General features: G+C 44.5%; 1 protein-coding gene and 1 long non-coding RNA gene across 4 annotated transcripts in view; one reads left to right on the top strand and one right to left on the bottom strand.

The window, feature by feature from the left end:
* CASR (calcium sensing receptor) overlaps positions 1-25,967 on the top strand; it is a 606,327-nt gene that overhangs the window by 446,493 nt on the left and 133,867 nt on the right. For both annotated transcript variants that reach the window (XM_085621014.1, XM_085621013.1), the window contains exon 2: positions 1,556-2,002. In XM_085621014.1, coding sequence (XP_085477140.1) covers positions 1,791-2,002 — 212 coding nt within the window. In that variant the 5' untranslated portion in view covers positions 1,556-1,790. The remainder of the gene's footprint in view (positions 1-1,555; positions 2,003-25,967) is intronic.
* The window catches only part of LOC146801354 (uncharacterized), a 463,543-nt gene that overhangs the window by 184,364 nt on the left and 253,212 nt on the right, over positions 1-25,967 (bottom strand). The gene's annotated exons all lie outside the window — the stretch shown is intronic.

The raw sequence follows: 25,967 nt of genomic DNA on the forward strand, positions 1-25,967 counted from the left end.
AGTTTTTAAGAACTGCGCAAGCGCCACAGAGCACAGAGTTAAAAACTCCACAAACTCTGTACGGAGCGCAATTCACCACCCAGGCTTACTCTTTTCCCTGTGTGTCGTTCTTTATTTATGTCACATCTCCCTCTTGTTCATTATTCCAATCTCTCCCACTTTCCCCTTAGTGTCACTCCTCATTCTTACCAGAGGCAGCTTCTCATCGCTCCCAGTGGCTTCTCACCAGTTCTGCTGAAATGAAAGAGGGTCTGTAATGAAGTCTACTTTGCCTTCAATTCAGTCCTGTTTGGTTTTTATGTGAAATGAAGGCCAGTTGGCAAGAGAACATTTTAAATTCAGGATAGGTCGTCGGTGTCAATTGATCAACATTTCCATAACAATATGGGGAATTATTAGGAAATTTGATTTGACTACTAAGGCAAGCAGATGTTTGGAAAGTACACAAACTATGAGTTTAGAAATAGGCAAGCAGTATAAATACCAGATATCTGAATTTTACAGAATACCATACTGAATGGCAATTCTGTGCAACAGAGATTTAATTTACAATTCCATACATTCATATCCCTTGATTCACTTGGAGATACCTCAAGAAAATCCACTGAGAAATGAGTAGCTCTCAGGGGAACAATTATGTAGATACAGGGTCATTAATAAAGCTATAGTCTGTGGACGAGGTGTGGCGCAGCGGCCAGGGTGTCTGACACCGGACCGCGGGGTTCACGGTTCCGGCGCCAGCAGCAGGTTAGCCCAGCACCATGTGACTCTGGGCAATAGCTCACTTAATCTTCCCAACAGCCCCCAGCGCCTTGACACCCTCGGGTAATTGTGCACTTTACAAATACTGTATTTCAATATATTTAGGACAGACATTTTGGAGCACCTGAATGAGGAGAGCTATCACCCTCTTGCTTTTGATGTCACTTCCAGTTTGTTGTCTGTTGTGAGACACTGCCAGTCAAGGGCCTTTACATGTTGTTATGGACTGCCTTCTAAGAAACATGATTGGCTGTCCTGCTCTCAACATGCTAATTAATAGGCCAAAAATGTGAAAGCCTGTGATGCACAATGTGTGGCAACTGATCCAGTACAGTGGAGCCGCATAGTCTGAGCTTACTGTTAACATCCGCACCAATGGTTTATCCCCTTCAGTGCCACGCCCTTTCCCCGCCCTGTGCCGGGCGTTACATTAGCGGGCGGGGTTCATGACGAGATAGTCTCGTCATGGGCACAGCGCAACCGTGCTCCATGACGAGACTATCTCGTCATGGGCACTGAAGAGGCTAAACAAGCCTGTGCACCACTTTTTACAATATCGCCCTTAGAGAGAGTGCTCAACATAGTCTGGGTGTTGTCCAAAGAGGGTACTTGCTAATTCTACATACAAAGGCGCAATAAAAGAGGTGTCCCTTTAGTCCTTTAGTTGATGTCAAATGCTTTTGATTGATTTGTACGTATCCTGTTTTAGTCCATCAAAAGAACATTAGATGGATTGGGCACAATGAGGGGCACTTTTTTCAGAAGAATGACTGTTCTTCTCTTTATATTTCAGGAAGCCTCAAAGATGGAATCAGCATTGCAACCAGGATCAAAAGAGCAAGGCGTTTGTTGAAGCGTCCCGCTTGTGATGGCGAAAGGCGCTGAGGAGATCCCTTTGCCACTTCCAGCAATGTTCATTGATCTGTAGACATGTCCCCCAATTCCGCCACAATCCATCAGAGGGAGAGGAAGCTCATGCTTGTCACCGAGACTCTGCCTTCTTCCCCCCCGGTTTCGTCAATACCTTGATGGTGCCACCTGTGCGTGAAATGATGAATCTGTTCTGCTGCTGCTTGGTCCTCCTGGGTTTTGCGGCATGGAACACAACCGCCTACGGTCCAAATCAAAGAGCACAGAAGAAAGGAGACATCATCCTCGGAGGCCTCTTCCCCATACATTTTGGAGTGGCTGCTAAAGACCAGGATCTGAAATCGAGGCCAGAATCCGTGGAGTGCATAAGGTAAGACGAACAACTTCATGTAAGGGTTTGCGTATACTGCATTCCGAGTGCCGCGGTAAATATTGAGCTGTCCAAACTGGCACTCCAGGTGAGCAGAAATTTCACTCAAGTCTGTATTTTTAGATGCAAATTTCTCTAGGTGTTACCTGAAGGTATTTGAGAAGGAAAAACAGTCTGGAAAGATGGGAAACATGCAAGTTTAATCCAACTGATACAATTGATACTGCTTGTATTCTAATTCTGACCTGTGAAGCTCAGAAAAGGGATAAACACACCGAGAGGAAAAAACACGAAAGCTTACCTCCAGATTGTACCAACCAGCTCGTAATCAAGGGTCTAAGCGGAAAATGAAAAAGGCACAGTTATGTTTTGCCACCTGTTAGATCATTTAATGTGTAATAGTCAAGGAGGTGGTTTGTGTTCCAAATTATGTTTTCCTCTATGATTTAATCACCAATAATTTGGAAGCTACTTTGTATTTAAGAGAGAAAATCCATCTGTATTTTACCAGATATTGTCTGATAGCCGGTGGCCATGGCCCGTAGGAAGTTCCAAAGTGCCATTTCAATTAAAGAGGCAGATTAACTTAATTCAGGCTCGCAAGCTCTGGAATAAGCTTCAACAAACTTCCACCAAGCTTGTTTATTTCAGAAATCAGTGAAATGTTCCTCATTAGCCAATAGGCCAGTAGTTCTCAGTAAAACATTAGGTTATTAGTTGAGGAGGGTGAGAGCCCTACTCAAATGTAATCCTTGTCTGGGTGAACCACAAAAGTCACAAATTACAAAGATGCTTAATCCTCTGTTAGTTTGGCAGAAAAGCAGCCAGGCTTAACTTAGAGGCAATGTTTTAAAGTATTTATGCTGCACTCAAAAAGTAATAAAGCATAAACACAACACAAGGAAAAATCCCAAACAAATTTAAAAATAGAGTAAAACTTAAAAAATAAAATGGCACCAAAAAAACAAAAATCTAATCAGTAGAACCGGAGTTATGAATTTGTAAAGTTTCAGGTAAAAATAGCACCCCGAAGCACAAAGCGCCACTCACGGTTATCTGGGTCGTTGGCCCAGTTCACAGTCACAGGTTTGGCTGACCGTGATCGAGCGCTGCTTGAATAAAGGTGTAAATAACAGATAAATAAGAGTTTACCTTCTCAAAGTCCACACAAGGAGCCTCAACTGAAGTTTTGCATTGGCGAGTTCGATGGCTCGAGGAACAGTCATCACTGGAGCATCATATTGGTGATCGACATGGATGGTCGCTGTTTGGCATGTTGCCATCAAAACTTTGTGCTGGCAGGAGACGTGTTGACCAAGCCTGCTCGCAAAGAGTCTAAAACATCTGGATTTGCACCTGGAGTGCAGTTTTCTGTAGCTATGAGGCAGAGAGAGTACACTATGGTGCCAGCCAAGGGTCCAGGACCTGTGGGGAAACTCCTGGTGATCAGGACCCACACCAGCAGAGGCAGGAAGCACGGTTCGGGCAGGTCAAGGTGGTTCTGATTAGCGGGGCAGTTGCATGGAGGCCTCTGGAATCTTGTTGTGTCCCTGTTGCTCAAACAGGATGACCCACAGAGTCTTTTTTGGGGATCCTGGATTCAAGGCAAGCTGGTCTGGTCTTCCTTCTTTGGACAGCAGGGCAGTCCTTCTACTGAATCTGCAACAGGTCCAGGAGTGTTCTGATGAAAGATTCTTAAGGTGCCCAGTTTATACCCAGTGCCAGCCTTTGTGTAGGGGAAAATCCAAACTGGCTCTGGTCAGTTCTTCCCCTGGGTTTGACTCCTAACTATTTAGGGTGACAAGGGCAGGTCTAGTGTCAGATTGCTTTGTGTGTGCTGCAGGCAGGGTCCTTTGAAGCGTAATCAGGGCAGTGTACACCTTTCCCCCAGACATCCTGACAGGAAGAATCACTCCCTCCACACCTTAGCCCTGTTTCTCCCCATATCTGAGAAGAATATTCAACGCGCACCAGGACAGTCATTCACAATCATTTGACCCTAGGCACTGGAAGAAAGTACATTTGGCGTATGCAGAAAAATGCCATATTTCTAAAAGTTAAAAATAAGCAAAAGGGGTGGGCCTTGTACCACACAGGTAGATTGGGCCAGTAAATATATAAGAAAAAGAAGTACCTAGCTGTCCATTTAATGTGCTGTTAACTGTTTAACAGACTACGATCAAAATCTTTAGTAAGATGATCTAATCATTTAATCATTATGGGTTTTTCTCATTAATTATTTCATTAACATATTATACAAAAAAAGAAAGACATCACTTCACAATTTACAGAAATTCACAATTTAAACACAAACAAGTGAAAACAACAAATACAATTGGGACACAATTCATAAATGATTTCACAAAATAGCAATTTGATGTATTGGAAACAACCAAACTTAAGCACATTCAAATAAATTAAACTGCTGCCAGTCAGCAACAAAGAATTGCTAAGGTAACCCTATAGAATTAACTCAGGGTACCATCCAACGGGGATATTTTCAATTCCAGCAAAAGAGAATGAACAAAGTTTAACACTAACTTTTTCAGTTGCTATATAATTTATAAAGCTAGCTGATCCCCTATTGGTCCAAATGATGCCAACACGTTTCGAAGCCCTTTTCAATTAAAGGGCTTCTCTTCAGGGCTCTGACTGGGTTCTGTTTATCAGCTCAAAAATATGCTCATCAACTATTTTGAAGGCCCAATAAATTCTAGGTGTGGGCGGAATTTGCGTAGTTGCGCTACGCAAAGCTCAGCAAAACGGTGAAAAATCTCCGCGAGCACGCAAAAGTTCCTCGAACACGCGGAATTGCTTGTTCCGCCCGTTCGCGATGCTTTTTTCCTGTTCGCGAATGCTGTTAGCGTGCTTGTGGAGAAATATCTCGCAAACACGCATTTTGAAAGCGCGAACAAGCAAAAAATTCCACGAAGCCGCGGATCGTGGAATTTTTGGTAATTCCGCGGTCTCCGCAGAATGCGAAATTACCCAAATTCCGCGAGCGGAACGGAATTTACCGCCCACGTCTAATAAATTCACGTAGTAGACTTATTCATGAAAATGTCGGCAGCGTTCAAGGTGCGTTAAATATGGCAGGAGTTGTTGTATAGAAGGACAAGATTCTGTGCCTTCATTTCAATGCCGGTGCTGCACTGGATTTGTTTTTCTGCTGAAAGCAGCCACGGCTTAACCTCTATTTCAATTTAGCAGACATTTGTGCCCATTTTAACAGCTAACTCGACCGGTGACAATTATTTTAGACGCCAAGGTGGTTAATTCTTCAGGCACAAAGAACGCGCTCAGAAGCAATAGTTCTGAAGTGCATGACTGCTTAGATTCCAGCTCTGCTCACGTCCACTGGCTGCTAAATTGAAATGGACCAACAGGGGATCAGCAAGCTTTATAAATTATAAAGCACCTGAATAAATTAGTGTTAAACTTTGTTCATTCTCTTTTGCTGGAATTGAAAATATCCCCGTTGGATGGTACCCTGAGTTAGTTCTATAGGGTTACCTTAGCAATTCTTTGTTGCTGACTGGCAGCAGTTTAATTTATTTGAATGTGCTTAAGTTTGGTTGTTTCCAATACATCAAATTGTTATTTTGTGAAATCATTTATGAATTGTGTCCCAATTGTATTTATTGTTTTCACTTGTTTGTGTTTAAATTGGGAATTTGTGTAAATTGTGAAGTGTTGTCCTTCTTTTTTTGTGTAATATGTTAATGAAAATATTAATGAGAAAAATCCATAATGGTTAAATGATTAGATCATCTTACTAAAGATTTTGATCATATTTCTAAAAGTGGCATTTTCAAAATAGTAACTGAGAATCCGATTTTACCTTTACAGAGGATTTTCAATTATAATTCAAAGGAATGGAAGAAACATTTCTCTATCTGTTCCCAGACTGAAGTTATCACTTATTGAGTGTAATAAGGTAATCTAGTGTTAGTCTATGGGAGAGATAGCCTTACAACAGTGAAAAATGACTTGAGAAGTAAAAACGTAAGGAGGTGTAAAGTATACCTACACATGTCCTACTTTATAAATACCATGCACCCTACTTTATGAGCCTATAGGGCCTTCCTAAGGGGTGGCTTGTAAGTTTTAAAAAGGAAATGGTAGGCCTAAGACATCTTTTACAGTCAACCTGAGTAAGTGGCACAATGAGTGCTGCTTACGACTTGTAGCATTTGCTTTTACAGGCCTTGGGTACAAGTAGGGACCTATAACTAAATTAAATGTGGCAACTAGGGGTATACCAATTTTATCATGTTTAAGGGAGAGAGCACAATTAACTTACCCCTGGTCAACAGGGTTAGACAACAAAAACAATGTCAGTAAAAATAGGAGGGTGAAGGCAAAAAGTCTGGGGGAATATCATGCCAAGGATGTCAGGTCTAACATCCCTAACCTAGGGTCCAGGATGCCTACTTAGAGGTCGGCGACTGTTCAGAAAATCAAATAATATCCAGAGATGAATAAAGCATATGCAAATATAAATTGTGAAATATAAAGCTGAAAATTATAAAAAATTCTTTAAATGTCAACAAATTTTAAACTGAAGGATAAAAAGTAAGGGACCGATTCACAGAACTAATCTGAGATAAAATCCTAACTTACTACTTTTGGTTTTCACAGAAGGCATTTAGTAGTAGTAAAGTTAGGACTCCTAACTTTACTACTACTAAATGCCTTTAGTGAATACCAAAAGTCGTAAAGTTAGGATTTTGTCTCAGTTTAGTAGTAGTAAAGGTAGGAGTCCTAACTTTACTACTACTAAATGTCTTCTGTGAATACCAAAAGTAGTAAGTTTAGGATTTTATCTCATATTAGTTCTGTGAATTGGCCCCATAGTTAGTGTCTTTATCTTGATTCGTGGGAGCAGCACAAGTACAACAAACAGAATCTAGTATGGATGATTGGTGGCCTTAAATGAAGCACTGGAATGCACAGACAAAAAGACAGCGGGCCTGATTTACAAAGGTAAACGTACATTTTTATGTAAGTTTACGTTTTTTTGGTATTTACAAACTATGACTTAATAGTAAGTTACGACTGTGGAGACTTAGCAGTTTGGGTGGAAAACTATGTGCATTAAAAGATAGGGCAGGCCGAGCATTTAATTTATGGCATTCTTCATCTTGACTGCGGTGTCTCCGCAGTTGTAAACTCACTATTAACTCATAGTTTCTGAATCTACATTTTTTTTTACATTTACACAAAGGGCCTACATTTGTATGTACGGAGTTCTCTGCCCCGACTACATAGTCTCCAAGGTCATAAACTTACTATTAACTCGTAGCTTGTGAATATCAAAAAACGTAAACTTTGGGAATCAGACTGTGCATGTGTTAGGAGTAAAAAACAGACACTGTGCTATTCTGGAGTCTAGTATATCTCTTTGTCTTTGAAAAAATGAGTCCACATTTTTAAAAGCTCCAACCTTCCAAATAATTATTTTTATGTTTTCTATGTTTGTCAATTAAATAAAATATTTTGTAATTTCTTTAACCCCTTCAGTGCCCATGACGAGCTGGACTCGTCATGGGCTGCGGTGGCGCTGTGCCCATGACGAGTCCGGCTCGTCATGAACTCCGCCCGCTAATGGAAGGCGCGGCACTGGGCGGGGAAAGGGGCGGGCATGCAAGGGGTTAAAGCATACTTGTTTATTTATTTCTATGTATTATTTTGAGGTTCACATCATAGTAATTGCTTATACTGGTGTCCTCCATTTCTACTAGTGATTTAGGAGGGGGATCCAAAGAAGTTAAAAGGTTAGGAACCACTGCCCTAGGGGGATTGTACCATACTGTAGGTTACCTCTCAATTTCTTTATTGTTGTGATAACTCACTGTCTCAAGCAGTTTATATTGATTTAGGTTCATAGATCAAGTGGACATACCAATATGAGATGTTGACATTAGATACAAATTACATGCAGTTGGAGAGCCTGTAATTGAAATTGTAATTGCATTTGTAAAGATCTTACTACCCCTGAAGAGGCACTGGAATTCTTTACGCTGGGCCGTACGCTGCTTTAGAACCCAAGGTTAATAGTTAGTAAAGTGTTTTGTTACTGCTGTGTTTTATGAGATTAGTTGTATGTGCTCAAGCAAATCATTTCTTGATTTCACTCCAGTTCCTTTGTGGTAGGTTACATTAATAGTAGTTCGGTGTTATCATTGGTGTGGGGAGGGATAGCGCAGTTGTTTGGTAGGTTGCCTTTAAAATAGGAGGGGCTGTGATCTTTTAAATGAATTGTGGGCAAATTGCACAAGTGCATTTACAGAGATTAAGGCTAACAGGCAAGTGACCTATAGAAGGCTGTGGCCAGGGAGAAAAGGCATGCAGAGGACGGGAAGGATGAGGGAGATTTGAGGGAGAAAGGAGAGGCGGCAGTCAGAAATTGTTAGTAAAAGATCAGTTTTTCATGCCAGATTTTATGATTGGAGAGGACACTCTATGAGACAGCATGCAGTTTGAGGTTAAAGGACTCAAGACCAAAACAACAGAAGAAACTTTAATTGCCTGTGAAGTTCAGTATCTTTGATAGACACTAGATTTGGGGAACAGGCTGTCCAATGGTATGCAAGCACTAAACCGAAGCTTCAGTTAGAACATCTAATCAACTCAGGGGTTGGAAGCTTAAAATAATGGCTGTGCGTAAACCTTGAAAGGAGATTCTGAAAATGCTGGAATGCGAGTATTAAGTAAAAAGCAAAGTGGGATCCATTTAGGATGTCTCTGGTTTTACACACAAGTACATCTTCCCCAGAGAGTGGACATGTATGACCTGCATCCCTGTGGATGGCGGGTGAGATCCAGACACTGACATTCAGTGAAGTTTTGCTGGCGGAGGCTTCTGATAGGAATTCCTAAAGCACTGCCCTCTTGTATTGGATAGAAATGAGGGGTGAGCCGCAGATCCTGCAGTGCGTCTTGATGGGGATCCCTTAGGTGAGGCCGAGCCTTTTGTCTTCCTTGATCAAACTTTCAGAAAGGCTGATGTGAACCGATTCAAAACCTCACACCTCTTTGTGCCTTTGTTGCGAGCGCTCCACACTGGAGACTACACTGCTGTGAGGGAAACCACCACAGAAATACTGTGTCTGCAGAGTAGCCGGGAAAGGACACCCAAAGAGAAAACCAAAATAACTCAGGAGTGTGAATCATTCATGAGAAATGCAGGTATGAAAGCCACAGTTGTCTGTTTTTCATGAGTAGCCAAACAAGATAGAGAAAGAGGTGGATTTGAGCATACCTTCACTTCACTTTCTCTTAGCAGTCCATCACCTTGATCCCAATGTGTCCAGTACCATCAGTTTCCAGCCCTCACCCGCCAGCACCTCTGATATCCCTGCCGGCATTACCGGTAAGGAAGCATGGTACATCAGGGCAGGTCACAGCATGAATGTTGCCTCACCCATTGCCACACTACACACTGGCGTAATGAAACTTGAGGGGGTCCCCGGTAAGGGAGGGGCTCCCTCCGGACTCATTAAGGAGCTCTCTGGGCAGAGTACTGTGCTGAGGGGGCCCCCTGGAACTTACCCCCCCGCACCGCAGGGGCTGTGGGGGCCTGTGTTACGCCACTGACACTACAACAGACAGAGGAATGGTGAATCCAATCGGTTGCCTCCACATATCTTCTGCCAGTTGCAGCGTGTTGCAGCTGTGCCCCCTAGCTGGGACAGCCCTGCCATTGCATGGCAGATGGCAAGAGAGTGAGGGTAAGTCATCATAAATTGGCAAAAACACACAGACACAGCTCTCATTACTCTTGCACAGCACCACATAGCAGAGATCGCCCAATAGAGCAAGATAACATTTGCAAAACAATGGCACCACCCTGGTCATAATAATCTTATTTATTCTATTTTTACCATACTATTTTTTACTCTCTATTTTTCTTGGCTTTTCTTTTGAAATTGACATTTGCTTCAAAGTTTAAAGGCCTTGGCATGAAAATCAGGCTTACAAAAAATTATGGAGGCGCTCTCATGAAATAACCCATCGTGTTCATGATGTGCCAAATAAGTCTGGCCTTTCTTTAAGCTGTTAGGGATTCATCACCCAAGAAATGTTGGCAAAAACAGAGGCAAATCTGAAGATTTTCCAGTATATTTTCTCTAAACTGTTCCAAGAATCCTTAGGTTTTACAGCAGATGAAATACATTGGGCCCCATTCACAGAACTAACTTAAGACAAAATCCTAAACTTACTACCATTTTGGTATTCACAGAAGGCACTTACTCATTTTGGTATTCACAGAAGACACTTACTCATTTCGGTATTCACAGAAGTTAGGAGTCCTAACTTTAGGACTCCTAAATACCTTCTGTGAATACCGAAAGTCTTAAAGTTAGGATTTTTCTCAGTTTAGGAGTAGTGAAGTTAGGACTCCTAACTTTAGGACTCCTAAATGCCTTCTGTGAATACTGAAAGTCTTAAAATTAGGATTTTTCCCAGTTTAGTAGTAGTAAAGTTAGGACTACTAACTTTAGGACTCCTAAACTGAGAAAAATCCTAACTTTAAGACTTTCGGTTTTCACAGAAGGCATTTAGGAGTCCTAAAGTTAGGACTCCTAACTTCTGTGAATACCGAAATGAGTAAGTGCCTTCTGTGAATACCAGAATGGTAGTAAGTTTAGGATTTTGTCTGAAGTTAGTTCTGTGAATCGGGCCCACTCTGTGTATATTTTGACAAGACTCCATACCATTTTTCACGATTGTATATAATGTCCTTTTTTCGCTTCTCTTCTCCAACTGCTTTCATATAATGATCTTATCCTTCTTCCAAGTTGATTTTCAGTCTTATAGTGGGACTGAGAACTTTCTTGAAAAGCACAGAATGGTAAATAGAAAGGTTACACATATGTCACACTCTCAATTAGTAGACAGCAGAGCCAATCCTCAAAGCAGACAGGCTCATACACAAGAGTTGCCACTCGGATGACAGAGACCATAAAGGTTCAGGCAACCAACAGATCTATGAGCTCATATCAATCTTACAGACTCTAGCCTCAGATAGTAGTGGACATGATGACTTGCCGTCACATGAGCAATGCAATAACTGGCCGAGCAGCAGGTGCCCTCTGGCATCAAACAAATAACATAAGTAGTAAGTGTCACACACTCTAGGGTCATCTGTACAGATATTATTGGTGCAGGCATGTTTGAAATGAGGAGGGATTTGGAATTATTGCAATTTGTCCAACTATTTCCTCCTCACTCAACCAGTGTAGTTTTACCATATGGCAATCAATCAATCAATCAATCAATCAGGGGCCTTAAAGCACGCTACTCACCCGTAAAGGTCTCAAGGCGCTAGGGTGGGGACTGGGGTGCAGCTCAGGATCAGCCAAAGAGCCAAGTCTTGAGGCTCTTCCTGAAGGTGTGCAGAGTAGGGGGCATCTGATGCTGACTAGGAGCTTGTGCCAGGCTTTGGCTGCGATGTAGGAGAAGACTCTTCCACCCGCTCTGGTTCTGTGGATGCGCAGGGTTTCTGCTAGGGTGAGGTCAGAGGAGCAGAGCTTCCTTTTGGGTACGTGGAAGGAGACTCTTTTGTTGAGGTATTTGGGTCCGCTGTTGTGGAGGGATTTGTAGGCGTGGGTGAGTAGCTTGAAGGTTACTCTCTTCCTGACGGGGAGCCATTGGAGGTCTCATAGGTGTTGTGTGATGTGCTTGTGCCATGGGATGCCAAGGATGAGTCTGGCTGAGGTGTTCTGGATGGTCTGGAGTTTGCGTAGCAGGGATTTGTTGATTCCTGCGTAGATGTATGGCAAAATTAGTCAGTCACTTAGAAGTCAGAAGCGGGGTGCAAAGGAGTCTGGGCTGAGGTAGATGGCAGCAAAACATCACTTCCCCTCAGGTGAAAAAGGGTCCTTGCACTGGGCCTTGCACCAATCTTTCACTAGCATGCAGGCTTGTAGTCACCTGGATGTTCCCTGCTTAATTTCCCTTGAGTTTAAAGGTTTCATGGAATGAGTGTGAAATAAACATGCTTTGAACTTGAGTTTTAGTTAAAGTTGGATGCAGTCTGCATACGTTCGGTATTCGAGCTTGAAGACTCCCCATTAAGTATGATTTTGCTGTAAGGAAGTAGTTGAACTGTGTGTAACTTTACATGTTGACACTGGGGCCGAGGGGCAAAAAAGCTTGCTCTTAATATCTGCATGTTAGTACTGAGCAGTGAGTGTAACCAACCCCCCACCCCGGCAAATCCTGCTCCATTTCAAAGTTCAGTTTTCCATCATACATCTGGATTTAGCTCATTTGCAAGAACTAAGCCCAAGAAACCCCTGCACTTTTGTTTTACACTTCTAGTGCAATGCAGTTATAATAACAAAAAGGCGAGTCTTGCATTGATTCTCATCCCTCTGTACAGGAAATGTTGGGAGTGATCCTGTGTCCTACTGTCTGTGGGTCTTCTGTTCTCATGCTGTGTCATTCCCACATCCTTCAGCTGTCCAAATTAAGGTCTACACCAGAAGGAGCAGCAGATAAATAAACATCTTATTTCTCTAAGCACTCTTTGTCCACATTGAAAGTGGATGGAATAAATGTCCATGGAGAGCCTCGCACCACACAACATCCTGCTTACATTTCCAACCCTTAGGGTTGAAATTATGAATTATTTTATTTTGTGGTGTTTGTCAATCTGTGGAACAGCAACATATCTAGGAAAGAGGGTAAATGTGGCTTTGGGAAACATTTTTAGGTGTAGGTATGACCAAATAGGATTATTAGCGGGCCTCGCTGGAGACTAAGGAAGATGACCGTCAGTCTTAAAACAAAGAAGGTTCCATGAGGATTAATCATGTCTGTGTAAGAAGACATCTGCCACTGAGCCTCATATGTAGCTTGATGAAGTAAGTCAGTCTGGGGTTATTCGTGCAAAACAAGCTTAGGGTATATTATCTTTGGCTGGGAAAAAGCCAAAGTAGCACGCTTCCAAAACTTTATCGCCTCACTTCTTCCTCACCCATGCCTTCCAAGCACAATGAACAGTCTACGTTTTCTGCCATGCACAACTATCACACATTCTTCTTTCTCAGCTAATTAATTTTGCTTACAACTTCTTCTCAAAAGTTACTACCGCCATAGAAGCACCGTCCTTGCCGCTCACTCCTCTACCTCCTCTTGATACACCTATCTATGACCTCTCAAAATCACTCGTCTCTCGTCTCGTAATTCAACACCACTTCATCCACTGAACTTATCACCCATCCCCTTTCCTACAAGGTTCTAGTTCTCTCTTCTCTCCCTTATATCCGGCACCTAACCAGAATGCTTCAAATATGCAGCGGTCCTACCTTCACTAAACCAAACCACAGAAACGATTCCTCACCTTTAAATGGCTGTCCTGTACTCCTGGTTCCTTCTATCCCTAAAATACTAGAACATCTCATCTCCGGACCCCTTACCTGGTCTCCTTCCTCTCATAACCTGCTCAATCCCCTCCAGTCTACCTTCCGTGCTCTGCACACAACAGAAATGGATCCATCTCACGTAACCAACATCACCACATCAACTATCACAATCACTGCTTGTTGATCCTGATTACACTTGATTAATCTGTCGCATTTGATACTGCTGCTTATCCAGCATTTTCTCCTCGCTTAATGCCGTGAGAACCACCAGTTCAGCCTTAACTCGGTTTTCCTTTTATCTCTCGTGCGACTCCTTCTCAGCAGCTTGAGACTCTAAGTTATGTCCACTGAGTTAGTTACCTCTTGGTGTCCCTTAGGGCTTTATCATCTGCCCTCTCCTTTTGAGTCTACATCAACTCCTGGTGATATGACTTCCTGATTATCATCTGCACACGGATGGCATGTGAATCTTGTAATTTCCAACCTTCTCATCCCTCCATTACTGCCATTCGAACCTGGATTTTTCAATGGTCCCTCATGTTGAACTCATCTAAGACAAAGCTCCTGTACTTTCTTCCTTCAGACATACCCATCCCTTTACCTGATTCAAGCCACTTTCTCCCTAGCAATTAGATTTTCTCCTCCTCTGCTAGAAACCTTGGTGTTCTGTTTAGCCCTTCTATGTGCATTGAATATGTTGTTAACACCAAAGCTATTGCTACTCATTGATTCCTAGCAAATCTTATTGCCGCTATAATAGTTTACTAGCCGCCCTGCCTCAGAATTCCTTCTCCCCAAGGGAAACCATCTTAAACTTTGTCAATAGAACTTTATACAACATCCCTAAGCACACTGATACCTCATCCGATCTCTGCCCATACCTGTTCGATCTCGGCCAAGACCAGGGCCAGATTTAAATCTCGGCGGACAGGTTACTCAGTCACAACGGGGACGGATATCCCGTCCGCCGAAATATAAATCCCATTATATCCTATGAAATTTATTATTTCGGCGAACGGGATATCCATCAAAATTGTGATGGAGTTACCCGTCCGCCAAGATCTAAATCAGGTCCTTTCGTCTTTCTCGAGCCACTTTGGCAGTATCCAGGTTCCACCACCTTTGCCTTCCAGGTCCTCTCAATTGGAACCCACTCTGACGTCATCCAGTCATCCCGGCATGCATCTCATGCCGGGCTCTTGAGTATCTCCTGCTGATTAAGAAATTTCTGTCTAACTCTGCCCTCAATGATGATGTGAAGAGTTTCAATTTGACTTTATCTGTGTGAACCAATGTACCACTGCCTCGCCGCCATCTGTGGGTGTTGAGCTGCACATATTAGACGGTCATTGAGCGAAAGCCTCATTTTGAGGGATCAAACTCATAGTCGCACTGGACTCGCAGGGTAACACCGCAAGGTACCTGTAATTAGCTAATCGAAACTGAACTAGAAGGAAGACAGATCTCACTGCCACATTTATCTTACCATTGTTATATTCATCACCTGAAAATTGCTGGGCCTATAACAGCCAGTGCAGCTGGTGCACTGAGCACCAGGATAGCATATCGGGCGAGGTTTTGCTATATAACATGAAATGAACCCTTGTAAGATATTTTAAAATGCAGACTGTTTGTGACCAATTACGTAAGCCAGGACCTATTTTTGTCCTTGTTGCCAGTTTCTTTACATCAGAGTTTTTAAAAAAAATAGATGTATAAGTTGAATGTCAGACTTCGCTTTTTATGATTCTGCCCCTTGTGACTCCACCCACTTTCTGCTGCTGCCACATGTACCAATTCATGGGGTCCCAGAGTAAATCTTTCCCAATTCCAGCAGTCGTTATGTCGACCTCTTGCCAGCCAAAATTTAGATATAGTGGATACAGTTTTTCTGTTGCAAAATTCACGTCGATATATTATGAGAATTCTCATTGCGAGATTCTGCCCTTAAGTGTGGTGACTCGCCCACGACAGCGGGGCTTCCCCCACGAGTGCAGAAGCCCTTTGTGAATGAGGCCAAGTTCATGAAGTTCTACGTGATTTGGGCAGTAGTGTGAGAACAGAACTTTCACAACTATTTTTAAGCCAGTGTAGTTTGCTGTCTTTTCCCTCATCAGTGCTGAATTACATAATGAAAAAGCTATACAAGGTATTTATTTATTTTTAGCAGGCTTAATCGCACAAACGTGGCCCAAAGACATCAGAGTGCTTTACATAAGCACCAGATTACATTACACAAGGTTGTTTTTTTTGGTCATTACCGGCGCAAAAAAGTTTCATAGTATTAAGCGAGAAAAGGACCAGACAGTGCTAAATTTGAGCCGGTGGTTTCCGGTGCTCGGCACCAGCACTTAACTGACAGCACCGGGACTTAAGACAGCTACCACATGGTGGCACTGTTTGCACAATACAGAGAGGACCACAGCAACAGTTGTTTATTAAGCAAAAAGACTTTAAAACAACGAATACCTGCCTCCCAAGCCATTCTTACAGCTTTTGGGGGCCACGAACACTCTGATTTGTCACGTTTGTATGTAGTAAAGAGGGGCCATGCTGGAGATATTAAGTCAACGTAGGTTTATTCAGGTAGAAGGTAGGCAGGTAAACAGGTAGAACAAATCCAAGTATAATGCCACAGCAACCCCACCGGGAGCAGCCTGCGAGCTGCTCAGCCCCATCCATCAACTGTCCCTCCTCATCCAATCAACTGTCCCTCCTCATCCAGTCACCCAAGCATTCCACACATAGTCCACACACCAAACATTCCACTCAGAACACTCACACAGGCTGAGCAGCCAGGGACAGGGAAACATGGGAGAGGCAATCCATAACACCAGGATATGACATACCTCTTCCCTAATGAACAGAAGAATGATGTAACGTAAACAAAGAATAAAAGATAAAAACAGCATTTAACTATAAACATAAAATTACAGCAACAGTAAATAGGGAAAAACTACATCACAAGGGGAATATAACTAATCTCCGACTTCTCCAAGTAGTGGCTCCTTCCCAGCATGATGAAGGAGGCATCTTACAGTTTTCTATGTCCACTTGTACCACTGTAGAGCGTGGGGACGTCCTCAACTCGTCGCCAAAAAATAAGTGTAGTAATCAGGGGCCACGTTGGAGATATTAAGTCAACGTAGGTTTATTCAGGTAGCAGGTAGGCAGGTAAACAGGTAGAACAAATCCAAGTATAATGCCACATCAACCCCACCAGGAGCAGCCTGCGAGCTGCTCAGCCCCATCCATCAACTGTCCCTCCTCATCCAATCAACTGTCCCTCCTCATCCAGTCACCCAAGCATTCCACACATCGTCCACACACCAAACATTCCACTCAGAACACTCACACAGGCTGAGCAGCCAGGGACAGGGGAACGTGGGAGAGGCAATCCATAACACCAGGATACTACATTGCAGCAGTGGGATACCTAGTAGTTTGTAAGCACTGTCATTGGCAGTGGCTACAGTGGCAATGGGTGGTGCAAGCTGGGGTGGCCTCCTGACGAGGGCCCTGGCACAAATTAAGTACTGGGACCAGGCCTTTTCAGCACCAACTTGCAGCAAGAGTAAAAGTATGCATGTAAATAAAGAAGAGCCGGGTAGCCCAGTGCACACCGTAAAGATAAACAACTAGGAAGTGTGCAAACGTTCCTTCTGTAATGAAAACTTTCCACACTATAGTTCTTAAACTGTGGCTGAGTGGGGGGAAGGACGGGGAAGCTTCTGCTGCATTGAGCTAGAGTGATGCGTGAGAGCTGGTATAGGGAGCACCCAGGGTAGGACTGGGACAGACAACTGGCCCCAGGCACCAAATTAAAAGTGATCTAATTAGTGAATCAGATGGCTAAAAAGTGCCCCACATTTGCAAAGCAGGACAGTTTTAAACTTAGAAAGACACGCAGTTTAGTTATTTTAGGAGGTATGAAAGACTGTCTGCGTTGGTGCTTGCTGTAGGCAATATTTGTGGTAATATCAGAAAAATCAACAGTAAAAACCAGCCCACCAGATCATAAAACAGACTCACAAAAAGCCAAAAACACAGCCCATACCACTGACCTTTGGGCACTGCTAGATTGACCTATTCGTCACTCTGTCCATCAAAGCACGTCTACTTAGACTTCTTGCAACCGGCTCAAGATGTCGGAAGGTGTGCTGACAGTAAAAGGAAGAGGAGGCCATTTTTTTATATAAGTGGGTCTTAAACTTTTGATTCCTATGGACTCCACTAAATCATCACCGGAAACCCGGGACCACAGTCTAAGCAATTTCTATGATTTGAAACGCCACACAAAACACAGGAAAATAGTGAACAAAATACAAAAAATTATAAAATACTTTATTTAATTCACAAACAAAAAGCTATACAAAAAAATCTACATTTTAATGGGAAGTTTGGAGAATTTCAAAATGTGGTTTTATGGCAAGCTCCAGCATGACGTTTTATCTCCTTATGAGCGTTTTCTTTTTGTCCGCGCGTACCAGTGCTTCAATTGAGACCACCAATCGGCGATGCAGGATTCTGATCGCTGTACTTGTGCTGCTCCCATTTACAGAGCAAGCTTTTCAGTGTTCCTTTTTAGGTACTTATATTTTAGTAAGTTGTTGATATTATTTAATTTTCCAAACAGTCATGGATCCCCTGAGTAGGCGTTGTGGACCCCCAGAGGCCCGCGGTGCAGGCCACATGTTAAGAACCTCTGATTTATATGGTTCCCACACTGAACAGCTGGGAGTGTGCACAGAGGGTCTCAGCACACCAGGGACCTCTAGCAGCGGCCAGAGTGGCCTGCGGCGTGCAGCTGGCCAGCCTTCCCTCACCCCTGCTACTGAAACACAGGCAGGCCCCTGGGGTCAAACCTCTCAGCTGTGCTTCGCCTCCCAGAGGTGCTTTGAACTCTGCAAAGGCAGCTGCTTCCGTTATGTTCAGTGCATCCACTGGAGGGATTTAGTGGGCTTATGTGTTCAGCCAGATAACTCAGTGGGTTAATGCACTTTGGGGCATATGTATGAAGCCATATTCCCGTTCGCAAACGGGCGATTCTCAGAAATGGCCCGTTTACGAACGGGAAAAAGCCTTTTGCGATTCCTTATTTTGCAAATGCATTTAAGGAATCGCAAATTGTGATTCCTCAAATGCAATGCAGGAAGCATCCAGGTTGTGCGATTTTGGCCTAAGAAATCGCAAATTACCACCAACTTCAAGTTGGTTGTAATTTGAGATTTCTCTGAAAAATTCACTTTTTAGCATCTTTCAAAGTGCCATATGGCATACATACATGCCCTTAGGGCATGTATGTGCACCACATGTGCACACATACATATTTCAGGGGTGCAACAGGGTGTCCTTTTGACACCCTTGCACTCTTGAAATTGCATTCGCAATTTGCGAGTACCTAATGGGTACTCACAAACTGAGAATGTCTGCCCATTTACTCCGATGGGCCTCTAGACCCATAGGAATGAATGGGAAGGTATTTCTTGATTGCGAATCACAATTTGCGACTCGCAATTAAGGAATACTAAGGAATCACAATTGTTATTGCGATTCCTACATACATTCCATTTTGCAAGTCCTTAATAGCGATTCGCTAAAAGTCACTATTAAGGATTGGCAAAACAGATTTTTCTTACGTATACCCCTAATTAACTATTGCAACATGATGATGATGATTATGAAAGCAACTTGTATCACGCACAGCTACTCCTAGGAGTTACCCGGCATTTTAGCACAGTTAGAAAAAGGTGGAACAGTTTGCATTTATTCCTGCACAAAATGCAGGATTTTCAGCCTTTTTTAAAACACTGCAACGTCACCCAATGCACGGAGCTCCAGGGGGAGCAGATTCCATGCTGCTGAGCCTAGGTAGTTGAGTGACCTTCCTCCTGCTCTGACACATCGAATTCTGGGAGTCACTGCTAGTAATTTGTTAGCAGACCTCAGGTGTCTTGATTGAGCCTGGAAAGCTCACCCTGGTTCTAAGACAGACCACACCAATCTGGTAAATAGCCCCGTGTACTAGTACTAGAGCCTTGAACACGATTCTTTTCCTGATAGGAAGCCAGTAGAGAGCACGTAGATGAGGAGACATCCGCGTTCCGACTGGCAAGTTCAGAAGAAGGCAAGCTGTTGCATTTTGGGCTACCTGACACCTGTCCAACAGATTATCCGGTAGCCCATAATAGAGGACATTACCGCAGTCCAACCTGGAGGTTATCAAGGCCTGAATAACAATTTGTTTGCCGTAAAGGGTCGATAGTGTAATAACTTTTTTAAGGAGCGTATTATACCGAAACAAGTGCCGGTCGCCGACCTAATTTGAAGCTTAAAGGACAAGTAGTCATCAAATTTGACCCCTAGATTCTTGACTATGTCTCCCTGCTGGGGTGGAGGGGCAGCATCTTCGGGGCAGAAAGTCTGTCAGAATTCTGGAGGAATATTGCCAAAAAAAAGAATTTCTGCTTTGTCCACATTGTACTTGATTTACTGCAGTGTGATCCAGTGGAAATCTGCATTTAGCCATGTTTTTATCCCTAATCCTAACATATTCTCTCCCTTGCCATAAGAGAACAGCAGCTGCGTGCCATCAACGTAAGATATAACTTTTGCCCCAAGGGCTTCAGGTATCTGGGCAAGGGGAATGAGACAGATATTGAATAAAGTTGGGCTTGGGGCAGAGCCCTGAGGAACTTTCACTGTCAATTTGCGTGGTTTTGAGGAGAAAGAAGGAATCCAAACTTGTTGACTTATGTCTGTCAAAAAAGAGGTGACCCAGTCCAAAACTTGCCCCGTGAATCAAATCGACCAGGTAATCCATGCCTCTGTCTCTCTCTATTTCTTGGGCCTCCATACCCTGTTTGGACAACTTCATATTGTATAAAATGTGGCGGCCCGTTTGCTTTTTCGCGATCACAGTCTGCTCCAGAATGGTATCTTCTTTCTGGCTCTATGTCAATAAGAGCATTGTTTTTAAATGGCTTTGCTTTTAGTATTCCACGGTAGAGGCTCTTCCTAGAGCCAGAGTAAACTGGTGATCTACAAACCAGCTTGCCTCCCCCTTACCTCTACTGGAAACCTTTTTGTGTTTCCAAAGATCCAGAAGTGCAGAACAGGAGGAGGCTCCTTGTTCCATCTGGGGCCCTACATTTGGAATAGTCTACTGCAGAGCTTCTTAAGTAAAGCATATTTCTAGTAATTCGTAAAAAGTTTAAAAACTATTTGTTTCCAAATGCTATGATTCTTAACTGGAAGCCCTGTTTTCTCTGGTTGGTGCCAGAACCCCACATTGGGTAATAGCTTCCTTTACAAAATCAAACTCAATCAATCAACACATGCTGATCAGATGGTTCCAGGGCTAGGTCCCAAAGTGTCTCCAAGGTGCAATGGACACAGGTGCAGAGGCAAAGAGATTGGCAGGGGGTGCACTGACTGTGCGCCACAAAGTGGTGGTGCACAGTCAGCGCGCCTCACAGTGACGATCGATCCAAACAGGTAAAGGTGTCCCATTGACCCCCCTCAGACATCACCCTTCGGGTGCGTGCAGTCACTCCTGTAGCCCCCTGCAAGGGGATCTCTGTCCACACTTTGAAGTGGAGGACAGGTGCTGACTGCTCTTAGAAAGGCAGATTGGCTGCTTGAAGCAACTGCTCCACCTTTTATTAGGGCAGGTGTGAGCTTGTGGCTGCCCTGGGGGGGCAGTGCATTATCTATATTAGTACGTACTGTCCTTATTTGCACCCGGTGCACCTATTTAAAGGTGCACCGCGACACATGGCGGCGCAGCACCTATGAATAATACGGTCCCATCGTAATTATCAATGAATGGACTTCATTCGGGTATTCCAGCCATCACTTCTTGTGCCTTCTAAGTGGGCATCCTTTAGTTAAAGGGTGTGCACAGATGTGCATCTTAGTCTGCTGTGCCCTTGGACCCAAGGGGCTCCTCCCTGATGAGGCCCAGTCTGGCTGAGACCATGGGTTGCTTGTGTGGCCATTCAGAGGAGGCCTGGCCTAATGGTGCAGTTTAAACCATGCCTGGTGGGGCCCAGACTGATTAGTGCATGGCTGGTCCCTGACAGTAAAGGCACAGGCCATTTAAAAGTTGATCACTTGACCTGCAGCCCAGGGTTATTACCTGTGACTGAGATAAATTCACAAATTGAAAATCAATTAATTGTGTTTTGAATGACTTAGAATCATTGTATCCTCTAACACAATATTCATAAGAGCTGGTCTTGTAAACTCAGGTGCACTCAGATTACAAGTCTGAAGTGAGTGTAACACCCTTCTCTGCCTCGACTCCAAACCAGCAGGGCTAGCCTGGAAATTAAAAGCAATCCTGGAAAAATTGTTCAAACCGGCCCCACAGTCTGGGTGGCTGCGACTAGAATGGGGCCATAGAGGCAATCTGGGGTAATGACATCCCATCCTGCTCTAAAGGTGGGCCACAAGACAGCAACCCACTGGGGGAATGCCAGAGTGTCAGAATGGCCAGTCCGGCCCTACATACGGGTACCTATTAGACTCAACCTTCTGCAAATGATGTAGCGCTCTATCACGCTTCTTCTACTGAACGGAGGGCTCGGAGACGTCTGCGAAGGGAGGGTCTTTGCTTTAGAGAGCCTCGTTCACAGTTCTCCCTGCCTATCATATGCTCCCAAACAGTCTAATACTCTGCACTCCAGGTAAAAGCCTTATCAATGAAACATGCGACGGCATAAACACATACCTGCAGAACCCGGGCCTGTGTCATGATGCCTCCTCAAATACTAGAAAACACTCTCTTACCTGTTCATGCCACCCTACGTTCATATCTGCCCTTTTTACCAATCATTCCATTCTCCTTTACAGACTTTTAGCACAACCTAATAATAGAGACTGTTTTTTCCTACCAGAAGTATAGTTCATCTCAAATCCCATACTATTTTTCCAAAACATCTCCAGCCCTGAAGTCTTTCTCAAGCATGTGGAAGAGACTAGAAGGAAGAGGTGGGACATTCTACCTTAGTCCTTCCTTCATTTTCATAATACCACCTTCCAGCCCTCTATAGCAGAATACCTATCCTCAAACCTCCTCCCTGCCCCATCCACACACCTCATCCCAATGCTTCATTGATGCCCTCCACTCACCGCTCTTTCTGCCTTTCTTGAATTCTGGGCCTCCTTTGTCAATGAATCCCGCAACACCTCCCTTCGATCTGCTCACGGCACCTCTTACCTGACCACCGTGCGCTCACACAAAAAAGGACATTGCCATGACCGTAGACTCTTCAGAAGTAAATCTATCTTCATTCTGAATACAATCCCAAATATTGTATAGATTAAATCCATTCATGGACAGCTGAAAAACTTATCCTCCAACCTATCTGTTTATTCCAACCTCTGCCTCAGTGTGGGCTTACCGGGGCTGTCTCATAAATGGAAAATGTGTTTCTTCCCTGGCTTCACAATACCTAGCCCATGCCAGTGTGGATTCCGCCCAGACCTCAGGGCACACTCAGCTCTTGCAGCTGTGCAGGATGACATCCTCTGCATACATGGTATGAATTACTTACAGAGGGTTCTTCATTGATGCATCTTTGCAGCGCTCTCTGTTGGGGAGTTTATAGCGTTCCTGTATCGAGCTTTAAATAATGAGGAGAAGGGATTAGGAAATCTAGCTGCCTTGATTCAGTGAAGGCTGGCGGAGTAAAGCGAGGTCCATTGAGAGGTTCACCAGGAGGTGATATGGAGCCCTGAGCCTCTGGGGGTCCTGGGAGGCTTGGCCCTGACCTGAAGATAGCTGGGGAGGCAGCTGTAGGTCATGAGGTCAGGAAGGGATCTGAGAGGATTGGTCCTGACCTGAAGATAGCTGGGGGGGCAGCTGTAGGTCAGGAGGATCAGGGAGGGATCTGAGAGGCTTGGCCCTGACCTGAAGATAGCTGGGGGGGCAGCTGTAGGTCATGAGGTCAGGAAGGGATCTGAGAGGCTTGGCCCTGACCTGAAGATAGCTGGGGAGGCAGCTGTAGGTCATGAGGATCAGGGAGGGATCTGAGAGGCTTGGCCCTGACCTGAAGATAGCTGGGGAGGCAGCTGTAGGTCATGAGGATCAGGGAGGGATCTGAGAGGCTTGGCCCTGACCTGAAGATAGATGGGGAGGCAGCTGTAGGTCATGAGGATCAGGGAGGGATCTGAGAGGCTTGGCCCTAACCTGAAGAAAGATGGGGAGGCAGCTGTAGGTCATGAGGATGAGGGAGGGATCTGAGAGGCTTAGCCCTGACCTGAAGATAGCTGGGGAGGCAGCTGTAGGTCATGAGGATCAGGGAGGGATCTGAGAGGCTTGGCCCTGACCTGAAGATAGCTGGGGAGGCAGCTGTAGGTCATGAGGATGAGGGAGGGATCTGAGAGGCTTGGTCCTGACCTGAAGATAGCTGGGGAGGCCCCGCAGTCGTGAGGGAGTGTCCGCACTCGTTGCGGAGGCCCCGCAGTCATGAGGGAGTGTCCGCACTCGTGGCAGAGACCCCGCAGTCATGAGGAGTCTGTGCACTCGTGACAGAGGCCCTGCAGTCGTGAGGGAGTGTCCGCACTCGTGGCAGAGGCCCCGCAGTCATGAGGGAGTTTCTGTACTCATGGCGGAGGCCCTGCAGTCGTGAGGGAGTGTCCGCACTCGTCGCGGAGGCCCCGCAGTCGTGAGGGAGTGTCCGCACTCGTTGCGGAGGCCCCGCAGTCATGAGGGAGTGTCCGCACTCGTGGCAGAGACCCCGCAGTCATGAGGAGTCTGTGCACTCGTGACAGAGGCCCTGCAGTCGTGAGGGAGTGTCCGCACTCGTGGCAGAGGCCCCGCAGTCATGAGGGAGTTTCTGTACTCGTGGCGGAGGCCCTGCAGTCGTGAGGGAGTGTCCGCACTCGTTGCAGAGGCCCCGCAGTCGTGAGGGAGTGTACGCACTCGTTGTGGAGGCCCCGCAGTCGTGAGGGAGTGTCCGCACTCGTGGCGGAGGCCCCGCAGTCATGAGGGAGTGTCTGCATCCGTGGCGGAGGCACCGCAGTCATGAGGGAGTGTCTGCATCCGTGACAGAGGCCCTGCAGTCGTAGAGGAGTCTCCGCACTCGTGGCAGAGGCCCTGCAGTCGTGAGGGAGTGTCCGCCCTCGTGGCGGAGGCCCTGCAGTCGTGGGGGAGTTGTCGCTCTCTGGGTGGTTTCTCCGCAATGAGAATTCTCATTGTGAAGGTTCCGCCCAAGTATGCAGACTCCCCCGCGAGTGCGGGGCCTCCGCCACGAGACGGTGGTTCTTTGTGAATATACTTTATATATAAAAAAAAGAGAATAAAGATCCCGTTGAGGTTTGAGATTCCACAAGGAGGTGATCATAAATGTCAACTTAAAAACACACCAAGAATAATGGAAAGGAGTGCGGCTGCTCATTACACACGTGCGCATGACATCATTTACCCTTTGACCCAGGATCACATGACTATGTGGATCTGTTGTCTTATCCTTCATCCATTAACATATTTTAATGTAAGATGTAGCTCTCTACACATGCTGATAGATTGGTTGTGGGTATTGCGGGCATGAAAAAAGATTTTTGTTAATAATTGTGGAGTTTTAGAGCGACTGCATCCTGCAGAATTCCTAATGGATATGAGGTATGTGATGCAACTTGTGTAATAGGAAGGGATTTATAAGCATAAAAATATTTTTTAAGACATTTTAAATGGATTTATTGATTTTGAAAGCATGTATAACATTCAAGGTGTACGAATTTTGTTGCGTTAAAGGTTTAAATAAACATATTGTATTATCTGACTGACATTAGGAAACTCCTATTTGCTGCTGAGTGGCTACGGAAGGAGCGAGAGGTAGAAGTTACAGATAGTAAAACGGGTTCCCGAGGGGCATTCTTGCTTTCTGTTCCTGTACCAAGGACAGTGATTGCGGTGCCAGAGGGCAAGCCACGGATGAGAGTTGCCCCTAGTTACCCTTAATTGATGTCCATTTACATATTTTCATTCAGTTTAGAGGCATCACATGTATTCAATAGCCTTGCTTTGTAGTCATTGTGACCACATGACCTCCGTGGTCTGTATATTAACAAATATGTTTGAGCTCTAAAACCGCTTGTGGTTGTAAAGCTACAGGTAACTCAGTGTGACCCATTGTTGGCAACGCTAATCTGTTATTGTTGTCGATAAAACGACGAAGAAAGGCTTTTAAAAAACGCGTGTGGTAGCAGCCATCGTGGTCACAATGGCACACGTCAGAATCTACATTTTGACTCCTGGTCCATCCACTGGTGTTGCTTTTACCATAGGAGGGAGAGCTGGGATTCTGCCTCCATCCTCCCAGAGCAAAAGAGAAGGTTAAAAGGATCAGGGTATCCAAGTTTATAAAAAGGTATCTGCGTCATCCATAAGTCCTCCACATTTAATAATCCCCCGTGGGGTTCATTGTAACAAGGACTCTGAAGCTAAAAAGTTTTATTGGCATCTTTCACTTACATTGTTATTAAATAAATAATGGGGGTGTATTTGAGAGACTAGGATAAAACGATATGAAATATGTCTCTACGCAGAGTGAGTGCTGACTAACAAGTGTCCGTAGTATGTC

Source organism: Triturus cristatus, chromosome 8 (genome assembly GCF_964204655.1).
Source record: "Triturus cristatus chromosome 8, aTriCri1.1, whole genome shotgun sequence".
Classification (NCBI taxonomy): Eukaryota; Metazoa; Chordata; class Amphibia; order Caudata; family Salamandridae; genus Triturus; species Triturus cristatus.